We start from the raw sequence: 13,086 nt of genomic DNA on the forward strand, positions 1-13,086 counted from the left end.
AAGTCTAGGATTCTTTTTCAGTCATGGGTGGTTGATCAGAGCAGAGTGGGAAAAAACTGGCCATTGTTGCTACTTTTGCCATGCCAGTGAGACAGCAAGAAGCCAATGGTCCTCTCGCCTTGTTTCTTTCCTGTGTACAGATCCGACAGCACGTAGGTTCTAAACATGGAACCCCTTCCCTTGACATTTCCCCTAACATAGGATGGGGCAGGATTAGGTAGTGAAGGTCTCTGAATGATTCTTCCAACACCCTAAGAGAGAATGCTGGAAGGAGGCTATTGAGGTGCCAAATGAGTACTGTACCAAGAGAAAGAAGATTTAACAGTTCTCCTTGCAATTTTACAATGTTTTATAAACTATGTAACCACAGAAAGTTAATTGCCTATGTAATTGCCTATTGCTCACTCCACTCGGCATCTGCTGTTCTGCCTGGTTTCATCTCCATGGAACAAGATGCCCCTCCCAGGTTAAACTCATCACCTCTAATCTCCTCATCCTGCTGCTAACTCAAATCTTGAGTGACACATCTCCCTGAACCTTTTCTCCTTTCTGATTGGAGGGATGGAGGGTGGAGTATTGAACTCCTCCTAAAGCCTTCCTTTATAGAGGGTAAAAATGACTTTTTGGCTCCTTGTATTCTGTCTCTCTCTCTTTTTTTTTTCTTTATTGAATATGATTCAATTCTTTTGCTCTCCATACAAGAAATCATCATGGGTATAATGGAAAGATTTCTGCATTTGAAGTCCTGTGACAAATGTCTAGACCCTCTAAGGACTGCTGAGAGTTATTATTATAATTTTAATTAGGTACTAATTTTTATGGCTCATGTCATCAAAACCAGGCAATCTTTTTTAAAAAAATGGTGGGGTAAATGCCCTCAATGCCAAGCTCCCCAGGGCATTTTCAAAGAATTCCTCTCCTTGTTATTGTTCTTCCTTCTTGGAAAAAGACAATGAGTGGGGGTAACTCTTTTAAAGCCTTCAGAATATCTATTGCTGTTTAGGAAGGACCTACCTTGAATGCTGCCCTGGAGAAGATCTTTTGCAAATTAGTCATCTTAATAACTAATCATTGAATACTATGAATGATTTGGAAGAAGGAACCCCTTGTTTTGCTCCCACCCCCCTCCAGATAACTTACTTGGAAACATTGCTGTTGTCTCGAATCTTTACATGACACAGAATGTTGGGCAGTTTCTGGGTGACAAGGACTTTGATCTGATCCACAGAACTGCAGAGTTTCAGGTAACCAAGATATAATCCAGGAGGGAGACGTTGTTGGCTTCTTTTCTGGTAGGACAAGATATCCTGAGGGAAGAAAAAAATATTTACAGGGATGTTCAGATTATGTTCCACGAAACTGTCACAGATTGGTTGGTTCACTAATATAAATTGGCTGACAAAACACGATTCATCATTGTTGGGGAGATGTGGAGTCTTATATTTAGATTTTTAAAAAGCAACAGGTACAGGATGAGGGAAATAAAGCTAGATTTCAGTTCATTTGAAAAAAAGATCTGGGGGTTTTAATGAATTGCAAGTTTGGTATTTGTCAATCATGTGATCCTTTACAGAGCATAGTTCATAGATTTATGAACTTAATAAATGATAACAGATAAAACCCCAAAACAAATGAAGATGGTGCTTCATTTAATAGTATTAGGACAATTTGGAAGTGAGGCTGGTTTGGAGTGAAAGATAAGGAAAGAGAATTAGATTTGTTCTGTTTTACTATAAGAGAAGTGTAGGAATGGAAGGCAGATTTTTGTTGTTTCTTGATACTCCAGTTAAATCATATGTGATAGGGAAAATTTCCTAAGTATTTGGATTTGAAAAAGAATGGGCTATCTTGGGGCATGCTAAATCTCTTCTCAAGTAGAACACTATCACTATTAGTTGCATGTATTGTAGGGAAGATATATAGCCAGGCGTAGCTTGGACTATATGATCTCTGTGGGCTGTCCTTTTATACTCTGAGAGTCTGTGATTCTGTAAAGTATCTGTTGCAAGACTGGTCTTTAACATTAATCAGGTACTGAGCAACTATTGTGTATTGAGCTCCATGGGAGAAGCAGGGCTGAGCCACGGGGGGAAAGTTACAAAAAAAAATTAAAGGTAGTCTTTGGTCAGTGAAGAGAGAGCTTATGGTCAATTGAAAAGATTGGATCCATTAAAGAACAATAATGATAATTATAATTTATATACACTTTAAAATTTATAAAGCACTTTGAATATATTATCTCCATTTTTTCTTTACAAGAATTCTAGGAGGTTGGTTCTATTGTCATTCCCATTTTACAAATTGCAAGCATTTCACCAAAATGAATCAAATGATTTATTCAGGGTCATTTTGTTAGAAGTTTATGGGAGGATTTTAATTCAGGTTTTTGAAGGCAAGGACTTAACCTACTGTGCCACCTAGGCAATGGGTCAGTGTAACCTGAGGGTGCTTCTCCCATTTTTGATGATCTGTCAAAGATGCTTGACATTAACTCAGCAATCACACATATCAGTTCTTTCAGTACCAGGAGATGGAGTTCATGGGAGTCAGGTGGCTTCAATCCATTAGAGTCTTTTGCTATCTCTTTATTAATTTAGGGTAAAAATGGACTAGCCATTTTTATTCTGTCTTTGAGAGGCAGGTGGGCAATTCAATTCATGTTGTGCTTAGATTCTTGTACACTTTTAGTAGCTGTATGATCCCGGAGTATCCCAGGGGTATCCTGAAACTAGTTGTAATGGGAGATGACTGTTAAATGTTCAGCATGAATATTTATGGGACAGCTTAATAGTGGAGTAAATAGAGTACCAGGAAGACCTGAGTTCAAATTTGTCCATGGATACTTACTAGCTGTGTGAGCTTGGTGAAGTTTTTAAGTTCTATTTATCTCAGTTTTCTCATCTATAAATTGAACCTTAAATAGAGTCAGGAAGAATCAGCCACAATTAAAAATGGACTGAACACCACCAACAAAGGTGTTCTCTGTAAGACAGTATGATGGAGCATTGACCTTGGAGTCAGGATGGAGTTCAGATCCTGTCCCACATACTGCATGGAACTCTGATCAAATCTCTCTGTGCCTCAATTTCCTCAAATAAAATGAAGATACTACTACTACCTGCCTTCATGAGTGGTTATGAGAATAAATATATGCCAATTGCTTTGCCAATCTTCAAGTATTAAGTCATGATTTTTAGGTACTATTTGCTTGTAGAATTGAAGGAATACTAAAATTATATATTCACATAGCGGTGATGGTGTGCAAAGCTTTTTGACCCTTACAACAACCCCATAATGCAGACCTCATTCTCATTTAAAAGGTAATAAAAATGAGGTGCATGGAATGCTGTGACTTACTTATCAAGGTAACACAGCCAGTATATGATGGATCCATAACCAGAATTCTTCTTATCCTAAATCTAGTGACTATCATAAGGCATTAATTAAGTTGGTATCATATTATAAAGATGCAAACTATTATTTTTTAAAAGAGGGCTAGCCTGAAGAAATGTGAATTATATAGTTATTTATGTGATGTCATGCAATATGAGGGTCACTGAAAAACCCATCTTTCTCTAATCTAAATCTATCTGCCATCCTATAATTTTCCTCAGGTTAGATTTGCTGACCTCATGTGCTTCACCTAGTCTACTACCTGAAATTCCTATCATTGATGTCATTTCTTTGGCTCAAGGCAGCAGAGTCTGGAAGAAATCCTTGATGAAACTGAAAATATTTGTACATTGGACAGATTTATCAAATTTAGATCAACTTGTCCAGCAATGGGGTAGAGTGATTCAAGTCAATTGGGATGGAGCTGGAGAGTGAGGGGATATTGGAAGGAGAGAGATTTATCCTAGGAAGAGCAGGTCCAAGAAGATTATTATTTGGTAGTTTTAGGTGATGTTAGTGATCTGGTTATATCATGAAAGCATTGAAAGCCTAGGAGATAGGCAGAAATACTCAGTCAATCAAACAATTAGTCAACACTTATTAAGTACCTACTATGTATATAGTATGCTAAGTGCTCCAGACTCTTCCTAGAAGTTGAAGTTTGGATAAATTGCTGGGCCTGGAGTCAGGAAGATCTGAGTTCAAATCCATGTGTGGGACCACAAGTCAATTAACCTCTTTGTGTCTCAATTTCCCTATATGTATTATGAAATTTAACTTAATTGCCTTTAAGGTTCTTTCAGCTTTAAATCTATGTCACATAATTTTCCTTGGGAAAGACGAGCTAATCAGAGTATTGTGTTCATTGATAACCGTAATTTTAAGAATAGAAGGTAAAAGATTTGGGGAAATAACTAATATTCATGGTGAATGTTTATTTGGCATTTTATCATTTACAGAGTATTTTATGTCCATTGCCTTTTTGATCCAGTAGAATTAGGTCTTTGTAGGTAGGGATCTTTGTAACCCTAGCACCATGCACAGTACCATAAATGTGTTTGTTGTTATGCAATCATTACAGTCATGTCTGATTCATCCTAACCCCATTTGGAGTTTTCTTGGAAAAAATAACTGGTTTGCCATTTCCTTCTCCAATTCATTTTACAGATGAGGAAACTGAACAAACAGGATTAAGTGATTTGCCCAGGGTCACCAACCAAGTAAATGCCTGAGGTACTATTGTAGGTATTATTTGCTCTCAAATTTGAACTCTAGAAGATGAGTCTTCATGGCTACGGGTCCAGCAGTCTATCCAGTGATCCATTTTGCTGCCCTTGCTTTGAACATAGTAGGTTTTGAATAAATAATTGTTAAATTGAATGGGATTTTCACCACAGTAAACACAGGAGGGAAATGGTTCAACTAGTATCATTATTTTATAGATGAAGAAAATGAAGCTCAGAAGTATGTACATGAACTACCTACTACATCGTCGTCATGACAACAGTCCCCTTGTGGTACAGAATAGGGCTGTTCCATCACAGAATTCACAATTGGTGACGCTTTTGATAGGAAACTCAGCAAGTAGCTAAGGGCTTTCTGGGAGTGTTCTGGTTGTGTGTATGTTGGGGGTAGGCAAATGGCACAGTTTATGCTAGTCATGTTAGGCACTGTGGAGACTGTCCAGCCTGCCTGAGACCTTAGAAGTCACTAGGTCTTATCTCCAACTTCATGCTGACATCTGAGACTTGGCTGGGCCCTTTGCCACATAATGAGTACCTCACTTCCAGGAGTGCCGACACTTGCCTGGAAACCTGCCCCAGTGGTTCTATACCCCAAGAAAATGACCTGTAAAGGGGTGGGGCAAAATGGGGGGGAGGGTTCGGAGGGGAAGAGAGAAAACGACATCAGGCAGGAATGTGCCAGTCAGCAGGGGTAAATTTTCCACTTGGATCTGGGTGGAAACCTGATCCCGCCTCTATTTTTGGTCTCCTTCTCTAACAACCTTTGCCCAGATTGGAATTTCTCTGCACCTGTAACACATTTTTAATGGAATAAGTCTAGCAGAAACCAGGTATTATATCATGCTGGGGCCTGAATGGTATTTCTGGGAGCAATACTGAAAACCCAAGTTAGCCCAGACCTCAGTTTATCCCCTTGGGGATTAGTGTATTAGTCACCCCGTAAAAGCTCAATTGATTATGATTTTTTAAATGTTTCCTTGAGCATGTGTTTATAAATGATGAAAAAGAAAACTATGAATGAGCTAGTGGGGTTTTCCTTAACCTTCTTTATCAATTTCATATGAATCAGAATCCTATCAAATCTAATCTAAAGGATTTAGGGTTTTTTACAATTAGCCTTCCTGCGTCATATTATAGTTTGTCAGGTCTCAGGATGAAAAAAAAAATGAAACACACACTCATACTGGACACCCCTTTGGCTAGATATTAAATGGATTAGTGGGCTGATCACTTGATTGGCCAGAGCTGACTCAGTAGTGCTAATGGGACCAAGGTTAAAGATTGAGTCCTTTTATGGTTTTCTGATTCTGTCCTTACCTCCTCTTACTCTATAATCCAGCCACCAGCCTGTTCATTCTTTCTCAGGTACATAGCATAATTTCTTGTCTTTATACCTTTGCCTTGGCTGTCCTTTCTTTTAGGAATGCTCTCCATCCACACCTTCACCTTTTGGGAATCCTGGCTTCCTTCAAGATTCAGTTAAGTCTCCACTTTATGCAGGAAGCTTTTGCTGATTTCCCTAGATGCTAGGACCGTCATCCACTTCATTTATTCTAAATGTATTTTATTTTCTCTTTCTGTGTCTCTCTCTGTCTCTGTCTCTCTCAGTCTTTCTTTCTCTCTCTCCCTCCCCTGTGGTGTTTTTCTTCTTTATAATATAATGGTTCTCTCTGAGAGCAGGTTTCTTGGGGAGGTTTTCTGGAGGCAGCCTTAGTTTCAGTTAAAAGTAATAATCACCCAAATGCAGCCAGGTACTAAAAGTTCAGATATTTTATTGGGTCCTTCAATATAGTCTGGTTAGCTTTCTTAGAGGCCTCTCTCTCTCCTTGGTTCTAAGAGCTCTTGCAGCTTTGTCCTTTGCTTATGCCTCTGCTTTCTTCACCTTCCAGGCCAGCACCAAGGTAAAAGTTGTAATGAATCTTTCTTGCCTTTGAGAGAGGGCTTCTGGCTGAACTCACTTGATGCTCCCCTCTCAATCTAATTCAGCTGAACTCCCTTGACTGGCCCACTGAAGCTCTATTTATGCTCCTTCTCCAAGAGCGTGGGATTATGGGTTTCCTCCCAGAGTGCTCTCTGGCCCTAAGAGCTTCTTGCTTATATGAGCTCTCTAAAGGTGTGAACACAAGCATTGTTTCTGTCAATTCTACTTAGTACCTTGTTTCTTCTGGCCCATAACATCTCCTTGTAAGATCAGATCAATCATACTGAACCATGCTAAATTAGATAATTATTGTCTCTATCAACTCTAATGACTTTACACTGCACTTTGTAAAGATTCCAATACTCCCCCCCTCTCTTTTTCTGTCTCTGTCTGTTTCTTTCTGTCTCTGTCTTTCCTTTTCTCTCTCCCTTTCCCTTCTCTCTTTTTCTATCTCTGTCTCTCTCTGTCTCTGTCTCTCTGTCTCTTTCTGTCTCTCTGTCTCTGTCTCTGTCTTTCCTTCTCTCTCTCCCTCCTCCCTCTCTCTTTTTCTATCTCTGTCTCTCTCTGTCTCTGTCTCTCTATGCCTCTCTGTCCCCATCTCTCTGTTTCTGTTTTTTTCACTCTGTTTCTGTCTCTGCTCCCTCCTACTTTTTCTTCCCCTGCCCCTCTCCTACTTTTCTTTTTCTTCCCCTTCCTTTTTCTTTCCTTATCTTTCTCCTTCTTAAACTTCTACCTCATTCCTTCTCTCTCTCTTCTCCCCTCTGCCCTCTCTCTTTCTCCTTCTTTCTCTGTATATATATATACACATAATCTCTCTATAAATATACTCAAAAAATAAACATATTCTCTGTATTTCTTTATTATATGTATATATATCCACACATACATAAATAGTCTTTCTTCTTTCCCTCTTTCTCTTTTTCCCCCTTTTCTCTTCCTCTCTCCTTACTCCCCCATATACTTTCAATGTATCCTTTATATTGTAGGTTTGAAAATATATGTATATATTGTATAATACACATATTTATAAATATGCATATCTCTACATGTATATGTATATAAACATGTATGATGTATGTATACTCCATTAGAATATAGGATCCTTCAATTGGCTGTTGCTTTTCTTTCTTTCTTTCTTTCTTTCCTTAGAGCTTAGCATAGTGCCTGTCATAGAGTTAGTGCTTAATAAATACTTGTTGACTGATTGATTATGTTTCCTCTAAAGCTTCACACAGGGAAAAAACACACACACACACATACATACACACGTACACAAACTTGCCTCTGGCTATCTCCTATTATGGCATCTCCAATTTGCACTGGCTTCCTTATTTGATGTGTATTAATACTTTTGATGGAATGGAGTTTCAATGCAAACTATTTCTACTACAGAAAGAATCTTTTATAACACAGATCCCTACATATAGGAGGGTACCCTTCCTGTACTTTGTACTTTAAAAGTACCTCATCAGGGGCAGCTAAGTGGTACAATGGATAGAACACCAACCCTGAAGTCAGGAGGACCTGAGTTCAAATTTGGCTTCAGATACTTCCTAGCTATGTGACTCTGGGCAAGTCACTTAATGCCAATTGTTTCTGAAAAAAAAAAAAAAGCACTCCATCACTGAAGTGAAGCAGATTAGTAAATGTTAGTGTCAGATCTGAGCATTGTTGGAAATTGGAGATTTCCAGAGGACAGGAATTACCTGTTCTATAGTCTTCTTACTCTGGAACAGCTTTCCACCCTTGGGGACACCTCTTCCCACTAGTTGACTTCCTCCTAAAATCTTCATTTTGAGAAAGCATCTTAGGATAACTATCCTTAGTTCTTCTTCTGGCTCCAATTAGGACTCTTTCCTATTTCTATTTTGCTTTTTATATCCCTTTTATGTGTTGTTTTTCTTTGGTAGAAGGTAAATTTCTTGAGGGCAGATAGCATTTTTTTCTCAGTGCATAGCACAGAACTGGGCTCATATTAGATATTTAATAAATGATTGTTGGTTGACTGGCCAATCAACTAACTCAGTCTCAGACACTTGGTAGCTATGTGATTATGGGCAAGTCACTCAGTCCTGATTGCTTCCCCCCCAAAAAAAATCAATTAACTAAATGTGCATTTTTTCATCTTTGTAGCCACAGCTCTAAGCTAAAGCTCTTATCTTTTATTTGCTACTCCCCATCAAAGCCTTTATGTTTGACCTTCATATGCTATTATTATCTAGTTACAAGTTCAGTCACAGCAATGGACCTCAGTCACTTCTCTAGCAATGGAGAGGACCTCAGTAGAGAATTAAGACATCCTGTACCTGAAGATAAACTCCCTTTACAACCTACCTGATGATTTGTTATTCAGGAATTTGCTCAAAGATCTCCTGTTATGGGGAAGGAAACTGTTACTTCTTTTTTTTCTTCCATCTCCCCCCTTCCCCTCCAAGGCATCCCACTCTATTACTTAATAACTCATTGTTTGGATGTTTTCTCCTCCCATAAAGTTAAATTTGCATTTTAGCAACTTTCACACATTATTCCTAGTTCTGCCAAGAAAAAGAAGCAACTTTTCATCAGACAACATTTCATATACTTGGATAGCCACCACATATCCACCATCATTGCTAGTTCCTTCTTCTGATCTTTACATGGCACAAAGATTTTCCTTATTCTATTAATTCTCTTCTTGATACTCTTTGGCATAATGTGTAATGTTCTTCCTCTACTGAAGTCCCAAAGTTATTTCAGGTTTGTTTTAATGTCATTTTCCCATGGCCAGCAATTGCTTCTCTACCTATTTACCTCCCTGTACTTTTATATATTAGATTACGATCTCCTAAGGTGTAGGAGAGGAGCTGTGATCCTGTTATTATCTTTGCACAGTGTCTATCACCTAATAAAAAGTCATTTAGGAATGTGGGGAAGGAATTAGTTGACATGGTATATAGAGTCTTGGACTTTGAATTAGGAAGCTCAGAATTCAAATTTTGCCTTAATTCAGGGGTCCTCAAACTATGGCCGGTGGGCCAGATGCAGCAACTGAGGATGATTATCCCCCTCACCCAGGGCTATGAAGTTTATTTAAAGGCCCATAAAACCGAGTTTTTGTTTTTACTATAGTCTGGCCCTCCAACAGTCTGAGGGACAGTGAGCTGGCCCCCTATTTAAAAAATTTGAGGACCCCTGCTAGATAATATTTGTGTGACTCTAGAGAATCATTTAACTTTTCAGACTCAGTTTCTTCATTTGCAAAATAAGAATAATAATAGTGCTTACTTTATAAGGTTTTTCTAATGGTCAAATGAAATAGTATAAAATGCTTTGCAAACCCTAAAGTACTATATAAATGCTGATTATTATTATTGTTGTTATTGTTATTATTATTATCTTTGTCATGATAAATGAGGACTTTCTCCCCTAAACCTTACAAGATTCTGGCTGCGGGTTTTCTAACCTTCCTATAGAGTTAGTTGTGTACTTTCTCTCAGTTCCCATACTGATTTATTCACAATTACTAAAGTGACTCTTGGTATGTAGTTACTAAAGCTCTTGGTACAGCATAGTAGTCTCCAAACAATTTTGATTGCTTAATCTTATTAACCAAATATTTTTGAGCATATATACCCCTATGCCCAAACTTATGGAGAGCCTTCTGAGCTGTATTGGTCTGAACAGCCACAGTTGGATACATTGTACCCTGACCTTGTTATAGTAAATGCATTTTGGTCCTCTTTGAATACCAAGGATGAACAACCAACTCCTAATATGCTATTTATATATCATAGTCATGTGCTATTACAACAATAAATATTTATATGATTAAATTTACACAAAATAGAAATTAAAAAAAGCATAAAATAAAGATGAAATGATGTTGTATCTAGTATCAATCTAGAGTCAATAGGAAACCACTAAAGTATATTGAATAGAGGAATGATATGATGAATCTGAACTTTAAGAAAATCACTTTGGCTGCAGAATGGAGGATGAATTGACCTAAGGCAGGAGAATGATTAGAAACTTTTTGAAATCATCTAGGTGAGAAGTGATGGAGTGTTTGAACTAGGGTGATGGCTATGTGAATGAAGAGAAGGGGTGTGGCAGTTATGACAAAACTTGATAATTGGTAATTCGATTAGATATGCAATTTGAGAAAAAGTGTTAATTGATAACACTTTTGAGACAAAATGAAGGATGGAGGATGATGCCAAAGTTGTGAACCACTTAAAAATAGTGATATCCTCTAAGTAATAAGGAAATTTGGAAAAGGGGCAAATTTGGGGAAAATGCCAAGGTAATGAGCTCCGTGTTGAAGATCACAATCCATCCAAGCATTTTAATTTTGTTTTGCTACTTCTGTCTGAAACAAAACAAGGTAGCAAGAGGTAGGATTTATTCATTGATCACTGCCTTGCTAGAATTTATCCTCTGAAGAGTGTTTACTAAAACTACAAAGTAATCCAGGGCACAGGAGGTAGGAATGTTGGGAAGAATTTTCTCAATGGCATCTGCCCTACTACTTTTGTAAGTGCCTGGATAGCAATTAATTGATAACTGCCCTGATGGGTCCACCTAATAGCACTCAGAAGAGGAGAGTTTGAGAGTTTGTATAGTGGAGAAAGCAAGCAAAACTGGGGAATACTGAGAGATAAGGGTAGGTTTGGTTGTATTGGAGACAAGCTCCATAATAGACCATTGCTGGGAGATTGGGATGTGACTTATTTACATCCTTTATTTAGTTGAGCACACAACTCTTGAGGTTACATTCCCAGTTTCAAGACCTGTAGTATCTAATTTGTTACTTGTGTCAAGACACATTTGGGTCCAAATCCAATCTCCAAAATTCATGTGTGATCTTGGACAAATCACTTGTCCCTTTTGATTTTCCCATCTGTAAAATGGGGAGAATAATAATACTTGTCATAAGGATCAAATGGTATAAATACTTTCTGACTGGCATAATACAAATATCATTTGTTATTATTATCTTTGTTCAAGAGTGTTTGAAATTACATATACACAGGTAAACAGGAGGAAAAAAAACATTACCTGGATAGTTATGACTAAGATGTCAAGGGCTGTTGGCTCCTCTGGTGTTGACAGAGATTTTCTCTGGCTCTGTAGCTTTGATATCTGCATCCATTTACCATTGAAAAATGAATAGAGGGTTTCCACCTCTCTGATTGTGACTATAACGATGTTTCCATGACGATCCTTAATGGGCTCATAGTAAACTCTTCCCAAATTGTGGGTTCCAAGTAAATTCTAGAAACAAATGTATTATTGAGGTGAAACTGCAAAAAAAAATTATGGCTGTCATGAAAGACACTGGCTTATTCTGTGGTAATTCTCAGAAACTACTGATGTAGATATAACACTAAGATAGATGACATCATCAAAACATATTTGACAGAAACTCTCATACCTCAACTTCACCATCTGGTGGAACACAGCAAGAGAGACAAAAATTACAATAGAAAATTTCAACTTGGTATCTATAAATCTTTCGTTCTCCCCACTAGGCTCTTTCTCTTTCAATCCTTTCTCTACTTAGTTGCTTACTAGATTGATATTCATATAGCAAAGGGCTAACTATGTCAATCTCTTTATTCATTAAGCCTCAGTGGTTCCCTATTGCTTCTAAAAGAAAAAAAATTACTCCTGTCTTTGGTGTATAAAGCCCTTTACAATGTGGCTTCAAGCTGTTCTTTCAGAGTGATCTGGATGTCTTCCTATTCCCTCTATATGACATTCCTTTTATTTTCCCAAATAAATTTTATAACATCTTTTTTTTTTTAACATAACCTACAGTGCCAAGTATATTCCTTTCCTCTTCTTTTCCTGATATCAATAGCCATCAGTTAAAATAGAGAATTAAAAAAGGAAAAAAAAACATAAAACATTTAAGCAAAACAATCCAATTCATCGAGAAAATCCAGGTTCAAAAGATGGTGGAGTGAGGGGAAGCAGTAAAGTCTCTCTACTAATCAAACTTTCTCCACAAAGGTCTAGAAAATGCACCAGACCAAATTTTGATCAGGAAAGGCAATACAAAGTTACAGGAAGTCATTTTTTCCAGTCTGGTGACTTAAGGAGACAGACAGAGAGTTCTTCAGACACTGGAATTGGGGTCTAGCCAGAAGTATGCCTGCATGCAGAGCATTTGAGCTCTTTAAAAAAAAATTGAGGTGAGGCACCAGAGCAGGAAGGACATGGACAGCTAGAGGTTCTAAGGGATCCTGGAATTAGTGTAAGGTGCAGGAATGAATGCCATCTAGAAGCTCTGTATTTACATCTCCAATCCATCTTATAGTGTCCAGCATACAGAAAGTGCATAATAAAGCTTATTGACTTGATTTGAATGTGGGACCATGGGCAAGTCACTTAATCTCTATCCTAGTTTCTCCTGTAAAATGGAAATAGCAATGGGATCTATCTTACTGGGTTGTTGTGTAGATCAAATGTAAAGTGCTTCATAAATTTTAAAGTGCTATATAATAATAATGATAATTATCACTATTATCCAAAGGAAAAAAAAAT

General features: G+C 37.7%; 1 protein-coding gene across 1 annotated transcript in view; it reads right to left on the minus strand.

The window, feature by feature from the left end:
- ANKFN1 (ankyrin repeat and fibronectin type III domain containing 1) overlaps positions 1 to 13,086 on the minus strand; it is a 405,379-nt gene that overhangs the window by 36,743 nt on the left and 355,550 nt on the right. Inside the window, exons 14-15 of the mRNA XM_051994242.1 lie at positions 11,596 to 11,811; positions 1,141 to 1,307 (exon numbers count right to left, since the gene is read on the minus strand). Coding sequence (XP_051850202.1) covers positions 1,141 to 1,307; positions 11,596 to 11,811 — 383 coding nt within the window. The remainder of the gene's footprint in view (positions 1 to 1,140; positions 1,308 to 11,595; positions 11,812 to 13,086) is intronic.

This window comes from Antechinus flavipes, chromosome 4 (genome assembly GCF_016432865.1).
Source record: "Antechinus flavipes isolate AdamAnt ecotype Samford, QLD, Australia chromosome 4, AdamAnt_v2, whole genome shotgun sequence".
Taxonomy (NCBI): domain Eukaryota; kingdom Metazoa; phylum Chordata; class Mammalia; order Dasyuromorphia; family Dasyuridae; genus Antechinus; species Antechinus flavipes.